Source organism: Malassezia globosa (assembly GCF_000181695.2).
Source record: "Malassezia globosa CBS 7966 chromosome Unknown mgl_sf_15.1, whole genome shotgun sequence".
Classification (NCBI taxonomy): domain Eukaryota; kingdom Fungi; phylum Basidiomycota; class Malasseziomycetes; order Malasseziales; family Malasseziaceae; genus Malassezia; species Malassezia globosa.
The window spans coordinates 16,159-29,270 of record NW_001849855.1 but is presented as its reverse complement, the minus strand read 5'-3'; the positions used below and the strand labels follow the sequence as shown (position 1 = coordinate 29,270).

Here is a 13,112-nt window from a genome sequence, read left to right as displayed (position 1 = left end):
ACAAGTTGTCTACTTAGTTATTATACTCTGGAGCATATCCGTACGAGTTCCGTTCACGAGACACCTGGCCGAGCTTAGAAAGGATTCTTGGGTAATCACATCGCGCAAGATATACCTCCAACAACATAATCGATTGTGTGCTCGAGGCTGTAAAATCGTCGAAAGCACATTGCACATCTTTCGCAGTTTTTGCGACGATACTGTTTCGTTCATTTTGGTCTGCACCAAAATCCTTTAGTAGCCTTGAGTAGTTCCAGGGCATAATATCGTTGTACTGCCTGAAGGCACCATGAAGTGCGCGTTCGATGGTATATCCATCGTTGTTCAGCACAATAATGATCACGTTGCTAGCACGAATACGAAGAAGTGTAGACAGTTCCTGAACTGTAGTCTGAAGAGCCCCGTCGCCCACGATTATAATTAGACGCCTAGGTAGTTTGCCAATCGTCTGCTCTTGCAAAGCTTTTGCAGCACCTACGGCAGCACCAACGGACCATCCAATCGAATTGTAAAGCATCTGAGAAAGCAGCTTAGAATCCCTCGGGAGTCGGATATCCGTCACACCAAACGATGCTGTTCCAGTGTCACATATAACCACGTCGTTGGGTTTAAGGAATTGAGATATTTTTGCCCATAAATGAGGTTGGGTGATCATACTGTCTGAGTCCGTGTTTGACACAATGTTATTTCTTGAATCAAAAACAGGTGCTTGTTTTGAGATGGGACACCTAGACACATGCGCAGAAAGGTGCTCAAGAATATGTATCATCATTGAAACACTTTGCTCAGGACCGTCAAAGAACTGCACTTGTTTCACATTAAGATCAATTAGCTTGTGAGGGTCAATTTTAGCACTAAAGCCACCTGTATTCGAATCAGTCTCCAGGTATCCAAAGCGCACAACGAGATCAGCCTCACCAAGCCTACTTGCCACTTCAGGATTTGAGCTGGCACCAATATAAGTACCCATGAATGAGGGTGCAGTTTCATCAACCAAACCTTTGCTAAGGGGAGTGTCAAAAGTCGGTAGCTGCAACGTGTCAAGCAATTTGCTCAAAGCCTCAGAACAGCCATATTGTCGCACTCGAACATCGGCAATGATCACAGGACATTGCGCAGCCTCAATGTAGGTCAAAATTCGGCGTGCAATTTCTTCATCTAGAGGTGAGATTGGACCACGACTCTGTTCCACTAAGGGGAAAAGGAGTGGAGCACCTGAGATCTCTCTAAAGACCATATCCGTTGGAATGGAAAGGTATGCAGGACGCCGGTCTTGCAGTGCACACCGCAAGACGTGGTCTATCGTATCCGCTTGACCTGTTTCACTGATCTCCTCCATTACCGTCGATACAGGCTCGGATATTCTCTTATACACTCCGAAGTCTCCATCAGCGAAGGAATGGTGAATAGGAAGGCGCTTTTTGGCTTGTATGGTGGGGGGAGAGCCGATTATATGAAGCAAAGGAATTCTCTCTGCATAAGCACCAGCTACTCCATTCAGCGCTGACAGTTCACCAACACCCCATGTCGTGAGGAGGACACCAAATCCATTCACACGGGAATAGCCGTCGGCAGCATACGCTGCACCGAGTTCATTGGCGTTTCCTATCCACGACAATCCTGGCATGTCTTCGATCAAATCACACAGTCCAAACGTGAAATCGCCAGGAACGCCAAATATTGACCCCACCCCCATTTGTTTCAACCTCTGCAGGAGATAATTTCCTACATAGACCTGATCTTTGTTTGAGGCTTTCTCCATGACGTCGCAGCGATCACTATTTGGACAGTTGAAGTGACAAAAGTTACACTTATAAACCGCATTTCAGACATCCAAACCTACATGCTTGTTGAGGATACCTGCAAGGGCTGTGCACGTGTCAAGGATAAAATCATCAGGCCTCTATTTCGTACCTGCGGTAGCGCAGAAATGATGTGACCAAAAATATAAATTACCTGTGATTTGTGTTGGTTAGTAAGGCATGTGCCCGCAAACGTAAAAATTGTTAGCGGCCTAAAGCATGTTGAGGGATTTTCGTACTTCGTACGGTTAGAGCTCATGATGGTCTCGTACCGTTTGTCCCATCACAGGACACTCACCGATTTGTTCGTTCACAATGCGAGTAAATCTGGATTGGAAATCAAAGGCACCTGAAGCGCCACAGCAAAACCATAATGATCCTTATATTCCGACGATGGAATTTAAAAAAGATGCGAGCCCCAGTCAGATGCCACCTGAAAATGCGTCTGATTCTACTATTTCATCCAAAGTGGGAGTGCACACAGTAGGTCCTTGGAGAAAATGGAGTATTTTGTTTTTTATTTGTTATGCTCAATTCTGGGACATTGTAAACGTTACAGCACCAACCATCGCGCTACCTACAATAGCCCGTAACCTCAACATGACTGCCTCTCAAAAGCCATGGATTGTTTCTGCCTATGCTTTATCTTTCGCTGGGCTTCTTCTCCTCAGTGGACGACTAGCAGATATGCTCGGTCCCAAAAGGACATTTATTTTTGGGTATTTTGTGTTGGGAATTTCTGCTATTATCGCAGGAGTTTCGCCGAATGCTATTATGCACTTTGTATTCCGAGCTATTCAAGGAATAGGTGCAGCCTTAACCATCCCGTCGGGTATGTCCCTCATTGCTACCCATTTCCAAGGGAAACTGTTTTCTATCGCCTTTGGAATTTTTGCCGCCGCAGGTTGTATTGGCAACGTCCTTGGTGTCATAATTGGTGGTGTCATTGCAGCCAAAATTGATTGGCGATGGATTTATTACATCACGGCGATCTGCACTTTACCAGCAGGTATAGCATCAATTTTTGTATGTGTGCACATCGCACCAGGAAAGCCGTTCTCATTGAAAGGATTAGACGTTCCAGGAGTTTTCCTGGCGACTTCAGCTGTCATACTTATTACATTTGCCTTTTCAGGTGCATCAAGTTTTGGCTGGGTAACAGCAACTATACTTGTGCCTCTCATTCTAGGAGTGCTACTATTTATTGTATTCATCTATGTGGAGCACAAGGTGAAAGATCCTGTCGTCCCGCCTTCATTATTTTCTGTGGAGTTTTTGGTTTTTGTGGGGATTGCCTTTAGCCTGTACTTTTGGTTTAACAGCCTGGTCTATCAAGTTACAATGGTTTTCGAATATGTTTTCGAATGGTCTCCATTGAGTACAGCAGTACACTTTATTCCGCTTGGTATGACGGGGCTTGTCGCATCGTTTAGCAGTGGATTTTTAATCAAGTTTGTCCCTGTGCGATATATCATGCCCGTTTGTCAGGCGCTGATGGTTGGCGGTGCCCTCCTCTTGTCATTTGTTCGCCAGTCTCATGACTACGCGCGACTTGTGATTCCAGGGTTTTTGATTGGAAATGCTGGGATGGCGTGTTGCTTCGCCCCTGTTAACATTTCCTTGATGGAACTCTGTCCCCGAGGAATGGAGGGTGTTGTTGGTGCTGTATTCAATTCTGCTGTGCAAGTCGGCTCGGGCGTGGGGATAGCGATTCTGGCCCTGGCAAGTGATTCAATCGCGAATTCACATGAACAAAATGGAATGGATTCAACTAAAGCGCAAGCTATTGGGCTGGGACAAAGTTTTTACATTCTTGTGGCTTTCTGTGGTCTACTCGTTATGATGTTACTTGTAACTGTGGTGTTTCGAACGCCCAGGTCAAAAGATGTCGACACCAACGAGACAAGTCTTCAGAAACTGGAACCGGAGTTTGAACTGAGCTGAACAATACTTACCTAACCCGTGCTGTGATGTAGGTGCCATTGCGTGCGCGCATGTCTTGAGCGCACGTGTCCTTATAAATTATGTGAAAGGCCAAACCAGATTAATAGATTGGAAAACATAGACACATTTATTTACATGGTCGTGGGCAGGTTATGCATAGTCACTCAAGCAGCAGTGTACTCGCATAGACGTTTTCTTTCCGTTAAATCTCTCAGTTAAGTGTACTTATATGAGTATGGTTGTACTTCAAAGCGAGAACACCAGATGGGCTATTCTGAATTGGATTTTGCTTACGGTCCCCCTCATTTTAGGATTTGTCCTCATGTCAAGGAGGACGAACCGAGTTAAACACGCGTCTTTACCGCCTGGTCCACTGAAATTTCCACTAATTGGAAACTTTCTACAAATCAACTCGACACATCCAGTTGTCCAATTCAAACGCTGGGCCGAAAAATTCGGCCCTATAGTTCATGTTCGGCTTTTCTCGCATGATATCATCGTTTTGAATACTGATTTGGTAGCCAAAGACCTCTTGGACAATCGAGGCTCTATTTACAGCTCGCGGAATCCGCCGTATTTCGCATACGACTTAATGAGCAAGAAAAAGCGCATGGTCTTCCATCGGTACGGGGAGGATTGGAGGAAGGCACGAAAAATAATGCATCAATTACTTGCACCGAATGCCACTGCTATGTCTGGTATGGTCCAAGAGCTAGAAAGCAGGCAGATGTTACATGAACTTCTCGAGTCACAAAATTCAGAGACGGAAAACGTCCATTTTTTCCGTTATTTTCAACGATATACATCAAGCAGCATCATGACGCTGTGCTATGGCCATCGATTCTTCTCTCCACAAGACCCATGTATTGAGGGAATTTTCGAAGCAATGGACATCCTGTCCAGAAAATCACTACCTGGTGCATATCTGGTTGACGCGGTTCCCTTTCTTCGACGTTTGCCTGTCGCATTGCAACCATGGATTCGTGAAGCGGAGAATCTGCATCAGAAAGAGTGGGAACTGTGGGGGAGCTTTGTGGACAGGTGCAAGAGAGAGATCGAAATTGGTGAAGGAAGAGATTGTTTTATCAAGGAATTGCTATGCAAAGGCGCACAATTAGGATCAGAGGAAGAACGCACAAAGGAGCAATTGTCGGACATGGATATTGGATATGCTGCCTGTGCTTTGCTAGAAGCTGGTTCGGATACTGTAAGTACATGAAAATTGGCGCTCACTACCTGATTAGACTGCGAGCACGATCGCGTCTTGCTGTTTGGCAATGCTTCTAAATCCAGCGATCCAGGAAAAGGCACATGCCGAAATTGACACTGTTGTTGGACCTAATCGCCTTCCTGGCTATGAAGATGAAGTGCATCTACCTCTTGTACGTGCAATCATCAAAGAAACACTTCGCTGGCGTCCCCCTACTGTTATGGGTGTTCCACATGCTGTGACAGTAGATGATGAATATTATGGATACAAAATCCCGAAGGGTTCAACCGTTATCGGTAACAGTACGTGTTCGCCTAAGATTCTAGATGTATTAATTTGGCCAGTCTTCGCTATGTCCCACGACCCAAAACGGTACCCGAACCCTGAACTCTTTGATCCGGAAGCCAGGTTTTACAAGTCACATCCTGGGAGCGCAGCAGAATACGCGACTAAGCGAAACAGTTTAGAACGCGACCATTTTGCTTACGGACATGGACGACGCATTTGCGCTGGTAGTGAGTAAACACCAAAGTGGCATCTAACGTCTTAGTTCATATGGCCGAGAAGAGCCTATTTCAGGGCGTTGCGCGCATCCTATGGGGATTCAACATCATGCATGCTGTCGATGAAGTCACAGGTAAACCGATCGAGGTAAAAGCTTCACCACATGAGCAAGCCTACACAGATGGGTTCGTGTCATTCCCGAAAAACTTTTCTGCTCGTTTTCATGTTCGAAGCAGCGATCACGAATCTACGATTAGACGTCATTACGCTTCCGCACAAGATGCATGGGAGCAGCAGGGACTTGAAGTAGGGTAGAATAAGGAGTTTGTTTGATTCTATGGGGACTGTAACGTTCCGCAAGAACAACACTATGTTGGCTCAGACATTTTCCCTTTATTAAAAGCGGATGCGCAGATTGTTCCGGCCATATATGCGCCATAGCGCGAGGTATGGATTGATTGGAACGTGCGCGCTCGTTTGCCCTAATCCCCCACATTGTAGAAACCGAAAAGCCTATTGGTCCAACAAAGAGGTACCCGTACCGTATCGCGTATAAGGGCTGTTGCACGTGTGGTGTAAGGTTCAAAACCAAATCGTGCTAAAAAAGGTGTGATTTCAAACTCACGCACGTGGGCACCTTCACAGGCAGATTGCTGCACAACCATTAGATCTTCTACGGTGGACTAAGATGAGAAGCAATAAACACGCTTCACCTGAGCAGAACGAACCCCCCCAACATCGATGCATAGACAAATGGAGGATTTGAGAACCCAGGATCGTACTTGCACGAGTGGGTGTTTTTATCACCAAAGTTATAAGGACCAGGAGGATAATCAGCATCCAGTGCCAAAGTATGATGTCATGATATGCGGTGGTATGTAAGGGTTGAGACTACCATTCTCCATGATCGGCTTACGCATTTATGCCTGATATAACAGCTGGTCCGGTTGGCTTGGTCACTGCGGCTCAACTTTTGCGAATTGGCCTCACAGTCAAGATTGTCGATAAAGCCAGCGCGGCGCTGAGTGTTGGTCGTGCTGACGCTATTCAGCCTCGAATTCTGGAAATTATGAAGCAACTGGGATTGATTGACGAGTTCCTGGGGTCAGGGCCGCGGATCGACCATACAATTTTTTACAAGGATGGGAAATTCATGGTCTTTCGCCGCAGCCACTCGAGCCAATCTGAATTCAAGTTTCTTCAGGTAATCGGCCAACCCGAAATAGAGCGAATCCTGATTCGCGATATTGAACGGTTTGGATGTCATATCGACCGATGTACGACTCTGAGTGGTTATTATCCAGTCGAACATGTGGATAGTGCCGGGATCAAGAGAGTGAACCTTAGATTTCATTTGGATGACGGTAGGGACAATCGCGGGGCTATATGCGACTCCACTTACCTGATTGGCTCTGATGGTGCCCACTCATTTGTGCGGGCAAGTCTCTCAATTCCATTTGATGGCATCGCAACTGGTCTTGTTTGGCAAATTGTTGATTGTGAATGGGAAACAAATTTCCCACACGCTTGGGTTTTCGGTTGTGTGCTTAATAGCACTCATGGAGGTGTTCTCATTATTCCCCGGGAGAATAACATGGCTCGTTTATACGTGAATGTCATTCCTGAAGACGGTCAAGCTACTGTGGATCGCTCTAAGGAGTCTGTGTCCACGGCTTTAGAACGAATTAGGAAGGTATTCCATCCTTACACCATCAAACCGAAAGGACCCATTGAGTGGTACACCATCTGGAGTATCAATGAACGAGTCGCCAGGGATTTTTGTGATCCTACTAACCGCATATTCCTGGCCGGGGATGCTGCGCATTGCCACAGTGCGGCTGGTGCTTATGGACTCAATACTGGGATCATGGACAGCCAAAATTTGGTTTGGAAACTTGCTCTAGATGCCTATGGTATTGCAAAACCAAACCTGTTATCGTCGTATCAGACGGAACGCCGCTTCACTGCCTTACGTATCGTGGAGGGATCAAGCCAATTTCTTCGCTTCCTCTGTAATCAACAAAGCACAAGCACATTTGCAAAGCAATTTCAGTTCAACGAAGATGAAAAGTTTGAAGCACCTGTGTTTGTGGCCGAAAACGAACCAGAGGGCATGGATCAAGACCAAGCATTTTTCGCTTGGTACGCCAAGACATATACTGGTCTCCTCACTGGCATGGACGTTGGTTATAAACCAAGCTTGCTTAACGCATGGCCGGCGGCTTGTAAAAAGCAGCGAGCTGACCAAATTGCAGAAACGTATCTGTCCTCTCCTATGAAAGATGTATGCAGTGAGGGGAGTGCTATTGTTCCTGGACACCCTATGGGAAATCCACTTGTTTTCTCTCAGTCGCGAAAACGGGTCCAGCGCCTATACGATGGCTTTCTTCCATCCCCTGCTTTCAATATCGTTATCTTTATTGGGTCATTTAGTGGGCTAATTCGAGAATCCGTTCTAGATGCCGTCGCTCACTTCGCCCGACCTGAAAGTTTTCGATTAAAATTCACGTCACAGCCTATTTTCAAATTACACCTGGTGACAACAAGGTGCAACAGCATGGATACACATCAATGTGTGACGATTCCGTTAGGTCTCACGTTCCAAAACAATGCATGCCAAGGAGATGATCCGGATTCTTGGATCAGTGTATATTTGGATGATAAGCCAGAGGCTGAAAGTGCTCACGCATTTTTTGGTATTGAATCTAATGACTCATTAGAGCAAGAACGCGTCATGGTCGTGCGTCCGGATCTTTGGCTTGGTACTAAGACAACACTTTCCAATTTCAAACAAGGCCTTGAATCGTATTTTGACGGGTTTCTACATTCTTGAAGAATTGAAAGAGCATGGTTCATATGTGATCTTTTTGGACCCTCGAGAGTACGTGTGCAGGGGCCCTTGACACAGAACATACCGATGCCCTCCAATCCTTGCACGCGCTCGACGGTCTTATAGTGCTGACAATAATCCATAGTTCTATCTGTATGGAGTCTGAATGGGAGATTTTATTGACACCATGCATCAACACACGATGTGGACTTTTATGGCTCCCGATTCTGGCTGAGACAATGTGCGGAACGCTTCTGATGCTTGCTAACACCGGATGTTAACATCGATAGGATTATGAATACGTACCTGAATTGGAAAGACGTGTGTGATTAACAAAGATGGATCCACCACGCCATTCTCTACGAGACGGATACAGTCTTCAAAACATGAATTTGATCGCATGACAAATCGAAGATCCACCTGTCGGTGGAGGAGCTCAGAAAAAGAGAGCTCATTCACTGGTGCGCCAATGCCCACTTGCACTAAACATCCACCTGCTTCAAGAACACCCAAGCAAGTATGTATGGGCATACTGTACCCCGTGCACTCGAATGCAACATCAGGCTTGATACCCTTGAACGCCTGTAATACCTTAGTGCTAGCTTCAGCCATGGATTGATTGGCGTCGACGTGAACAACGTTTTCGATATTTGCACCCAGCTGTTGAACTGCAAACTCTAAGCGCGATAGAGCAACATCCACAAGGATAATCGGGGTTGCTCCAGCAGCTCTCGCCAACAAGTAAATCATAAGGCCAATAGACCCTGCGCCGAATATACAAACAGACAAAAAAAAAATCAGTTACCCAATGCGTACCTGTCCAAGCTGTAAGTTGGCACGCCTAAGAGCAGAAAGGGCTATGCTCATAGGCTCAATCAAAGCACCGATACCCCAATCTGTTGTGTCCGATAATTTATGCAGCCACGTTGCAGGATGGACCACGTACTCAGCTAGCGTACCTGAAGATGTTACCGTTTGACTGTCCATGTTTCTTACCGTCATGTGGAGCTACACTCCTGAATTTCATCTTGGGACAAAGATTGTACGAGCCATTACGACATTGTCGGCAGTGTCCACAGGCAGTTCCAGGCTCGATTGCAACATGGTCACCAACTCGTAATGTGTCTACGTTAGCCCCAATCTCCACGACTTCGCCTGCACTCTCGTGACCAAGCCGAAGTGGTACCGTGATTTGACAACCACCTATGCCTCCTTGTTTCCAATTCGAGCAGTCAGAACCACAAATCTGAAAGCATCGTCAGAAAACACCATCGACCAAGCCGTACTCACACCACTAGCTCTAACTCGGACAATACATTCGTCAGGACCGGGAACAGGATAATCTGTGAAACCAATAAAAATGTTGTGGTCTTTATCCGTAAATACACCTGGAACTTTGTGAGAAATGTCACACATCATAGCAGTTTGATGGTTGACTAAACTGTCAGCTCAAGATCTTCGCGAGCTATCCAACTTGAAATTGTTATTGCTCTTGCTCTTTACCCCGCCGTCATTTTAAATCCTGATCGAATTGCCTGGGTATTAGACTGGTCTGTGCGTCGTCGGGGAGGTTAAACTGCACGTTGAACATCCCGAGCAAAAATCGAACCAATTGTTTTTTTTTTACTCGACAACAATGTTGTTGTCCTGTAATCACGGAGCCCGAAATAAGTGTGTACGTACACATATATAAACAAGTATGTTGCCATTTGGATCTTGGCTCTGGACAAATATGACCACCTCTAATCCAATCATTGCTGTTACTGGGGCTACGGGATTCGTTGGAGCACATGTAGTACGTGATGCACTTGCCCGTGGATACCGCGTTCGCTCGGTTGTGCGAAGTGAGAAAAAAGGTGACGAATTGCTTCGATCGATGCCTGGACCAAGCCATTCTCTTGCGTTCGTTTCAGATATTCGTAACAAAGATGAACTCAAGCAAGCGTTCAAGAATGTGAAAATAGTACAGCACGTGGCATCACCGTATACAATGGCATTCGATGATCCTGTCTCTGAAATGCTGGAACCAGCGATTAAGGGAACTATGAGTGTACTTGAGGCAGCAAATGAAGAGAACGTGGAACATGTCTTGATTACTTCGTCATTTGCTGCCATCAACTGTTTCGAAAAAGGAGGCTCAATTCGAGATTATACATACACAGAAGCTGACTGGAATCCCGCAACGTATGATATTGCGAGGACGTCATCTAAAGCCTACACTTACTGTGCCAGTAAAGCTCTTGCTGAAAAGGCAGCTTGGGAGTACGTTCGCGAAGCTCAACCTTCGTTTGCTTTGACTACATTCAACCCTCCAGGGATTGTTGGACCGATAGCGCATCCATTGGAAAGGCTCGAAGATTTGAACACGTCTTGCGCAAATGTTTGGCACTTAGTCTCAGGGTCTTGCGATGAAGTGCCTCCCACTTTTCTTCCACAGACCGTTGATGTTCGTGACGTGTCAAAAGCTCTGGTTGACGCTATGTCAAATCCAGCTACACGCGGAGAACGTTTTGCCCTTTGTGGATACTATGTCGACATGCAAGTGGTTGTTGATTATTTGCGGAAGACATTTCCAGAACGTCGCGATGCTATACCAGCTGGTAATCCGGGTACAAGGAATCAGCCGGGGCCAATTGCAAGGCTGGATGCATCCAAAGCTGAGCGTGTGCTGGGAATTACGTGGACACCGTGGGAAAAAACGTATGGCGATCTCGTAAAGCAACTTTTGGAGCTCGAGGAGAAATTCAAAGCCGAGCGCTCCAAGATGCCAGCACTCTGATTTAGATCCGAATCGATTCATAGAGCCTTCTAAACAGGTGTGTGTAACTCTAGCTATCTTACAAGTTGTCTACTTAGTTATTATACTCTGGAGCATATCCGTACGAGTTCCGTTCACGAGACACCTGGCCGAGCTTAGAAAGGATTCTTGGGTAATCACATCGCGCAAGATATACCTCCAACAACATAATCGATTGTGTGCTCGAGGCTGTAAAATCGTCGAAAGCACATTGCACATCTTTCGCAGTTTTTGCGACGATACTGTTTCGTTCATTTTGGTCTGCACCAAAATCCTTTAGTAGCCTTGAGTAGTTCCAGGGCATAATATCGTTGTACTGCCTGAAGGCACCATGAAGTGCGCGTTCGATGGTATATCCATCGTTGTTCAGCACAATAATGATCACGTTGCTAGCACGAATACGAAGAAGTGTAGACAGTTCCTGAACTGTAGTCTGAAGAGCCCCGTCGCCCACGATTATAATTAGACGCCTAGGTAGTTTGCCAATCGTCTGCTCTTGCAAAGCTTTTGCAGCACCTACGGCAGCACCAACGGACCATCCAATCGAATTGTAAAGCATCTGAGAAAGCAGCTTAGAATCCCTCGGGAGTCGGATATCCGTCACACCAAACGATGCTGTTCCAGTGTCACATATAACCACGTCGTTGGGTTTAAGGAATTGAGATATTTTTGCCCATAAATGAGGTTGGGTGATCATACTGTCTGAGTCCGTGTTTGACACAATGTTATTTCTTGAATCAAAAACAGGTGCTTGTTTTGAGATGGGACACCTAGACACATGCGCAGAAAGGTGCTCAAGAATATGTATCATCATTGAAACACTTTGCTCAGGACCGTCAAAGAACTGCACTTGTTTCACATTAAGATCAATTAGCTTGTGAGGGTCAATTTTAGCACTAAAGCCACCTGTATTCGAATCAGTCTCCAGGTATCCAAAGCGCACAACGAGATCAGCCTCACCAAGCCTACTTGCCACTTCAGGATTTGAGCTGGCACCAATATAAGTACCCATGAATGAGGGTGCAGTTTCATCAACCAAACCTTTGCTAAGGGGAGTGTCAAAAGTCGGTAGCTGCAACGTGTCAAGCAATTTGCTCAAAGCCTCAGAACAGCCATATTGTCGCACTCGAACATCGGCAATGATCACAGGACATTGCGCAGCCTCAATGTAGGTCAAAATTCGGCGTGCAATTTCTTCATCTAGAGGTGAGATTGGACCACGACTCTGTTCCACTAAGGGGAAAAGGAGTGGAGCACCTGAGATCTCTCTAAAGACCATATCCGTTGGAATGGAAAGGTATGCAGGACGCCGGTCTTGCAGTGCACACCGCAAGACGTGGTCTATCGTATCCGCTTGACCTGTTTCACTGATCTCCTCCATTACCGTCGATACAGGCTCGGATATTCTCTTATACACTCCGAAGTCTCCATCAGCGAAGGAATGGTGAATAGGAAGGCGCTTTTTGGCTTGTATGGTGGGGGGAGAGCCGATTATATGAAGCAAAGGAATTCTCTCTGCATAAGCACCAGCTACTCCATTCAGCGCTGACAGTTCACCAACACCCCATGTCGTGAGGAGGACACCAAATCCATTCACACGGGAATAGCCGTCGGCAGCATACGCTGCACCGAGTTCATTGGCGTTTCCTATCCACGACAATCCTGGCATGTCTTCGATCAAATCACACAGTCCAAACGTGAAATCGCCAGGAACGCCAAATATTGACCCCACCCCCATTTGTTTCAACCTCTGCAGGAGATAATTTCCTACATAGACCTGATCTTTGTTTGAGGCTTTCTCCATGACGTCGCAGCGATCACTATTTGGACAGTTGAAGTGACAAAAGTTACACTTATAAACCGCATTTCAGACATCCAAACCTACATGCTTGTTGAGGATACCTGCAAGGGCTGTGCACGTGTCAAGGATAAAATCATCAGGCCTCTATTTCGTACCTGCGGTAGCGCAGAAATGATGTGACCAAAAATATAAATTACCTGTGATTTGAGCGAGTGGGAAGTTTT

The 13,112-nt window shown here is 46.1% G+C and overlaps 7 protein-coding genes across 7 annotated transcripts; 4 read left to right on the top strand and 3 right to left on the bottom strand.

Annotated features, from left to right (window-relative positions):
* Nucleotides 1-13: 13 nt before the first annotated feature.
* MGL_4153 (uncharacterized protein) lies at nucleotides 14-1,627 on the bottom strand (the record flags this gene model as incomplete). The annotated part of the gene is made up of 1 exon (XM_001728622.1): nucleotides 14-1,627. One exon carries the CDS (start codon nucleotides 1,625-1,627, stop codon nucleotides 14-16), a length of 1,614 nt encoding a protein of 537 aa, XP_001728674.1.
* Nucleotides 1,628-2,117: 490 nt separating this feature from the next.
* On the top strand, nucleotides 2,118-3,746 carry MGL_4152 (uncharacterized protein; the record flags this gene model as incomplete). The annotated part of the gene is made up of 1 exon (XM_001728621.1): nucleotides 2,118-3,746. The coding sequence occupies one exon, from the start codon at nucleotides 2,118-2,120 to the stop codon at nucleotides 3,744-3,746; it is 1,629 nt and encodes a 542-aa protein (XP_001728673.1).
* A 1,277-nt stretch (nucleotides 3,747-5,023) lies between these two features.
* MGL_4151 (uncharacterized protein) lies at nucleotides 5,024-5,479 on the top strand (the record flags this gene model as incomplete). Its single annotated transcript, XM_001728620.1, has 1 exon — nucleotides 5,024-5,479. The coding sequence occupies one exon, from the start codon at nucleotides 5,024-5,026 to the stop codon at nucleotides 5,477-5,479; it is 456 nt and encodes a 151-aa protein (XP_001728672.1).
* Nucleotides 5,480-6,382: 903 nt separating this feature from the next.
* On the top strand, nucleotides 6,383-8,293 carry MGL_4150 (uncharacterized protein; the record flags this gene model as incomplete). Its single annotated transcript, XM_001728619.1, has 1 exon — nucleotides 6,383-8,293. The coding sequence occupies one exon, from the start codon at nucleotides 6,383-6,385 to the stop codon at nucleotides 8,291-8,293; it is 1,911 nt and encodes a 636-aa protein (XP_001728671.1).
* Nucleotides 8,294-8,482: 189 nt separating this feature from the next.
* Nucleotides 8,483-9,040, bottom strand: MGL_4149 (uncharacterized protein; the record flags this gene model as incomplete). The annotated part of the gene is made up of 2 exons (XM_001728618.1): nucleotides 8,483-8,554; nucleotides 8,597-9,040. The coding sequence occupies 2 exons, from the start codon at nucleotides 9,038-9,040 to the stop codon at nucleotides 8,483-8,485; spliced, it is 516 nt and encodes a 171-aa protein (XP_001728670.1).
* Nucleotides 9,041-10,022: 982 nt separating this feature from the next.
* MGL_4148 (uncharacterized protein) lies at nucleotides 10,023-11,069 on the top strand (the record flags this gene model as incomplete). The annotated part of the gene is made up of 1 exon (XM_001728617.1): nucleotides 10,023-11,069. One exon carries the CDS (start codon nucleotides 10,023-10,025, stop codon nucleotides 11,067-11,069), a length of 1,047 nt encoding a protein of 348 aa, XP_001728669.1.
* Nucleotides 11,070-11,142: 73 nt separating this feature from the next.
* MGL_4147 (uncharacterized protein) lies at nucleotides 11,143-12,756 on the bottom strand (the record flags this gene model as incomplete). The annotated part of the gene is made up of 1 exon (XM_001728616.1): nucleotides 11,143-12,756. The coding sequence occupies one exon, from the start codon at nucleotides 12,754-12,756 to the stop codon at nucleotides 11,143-11,145; it is 1,614 nt and encodes a 537-aa protein (XP_001728668.1).
* Nucleotides 12,757-13,112: the final 356 nt, after the last annotated feature.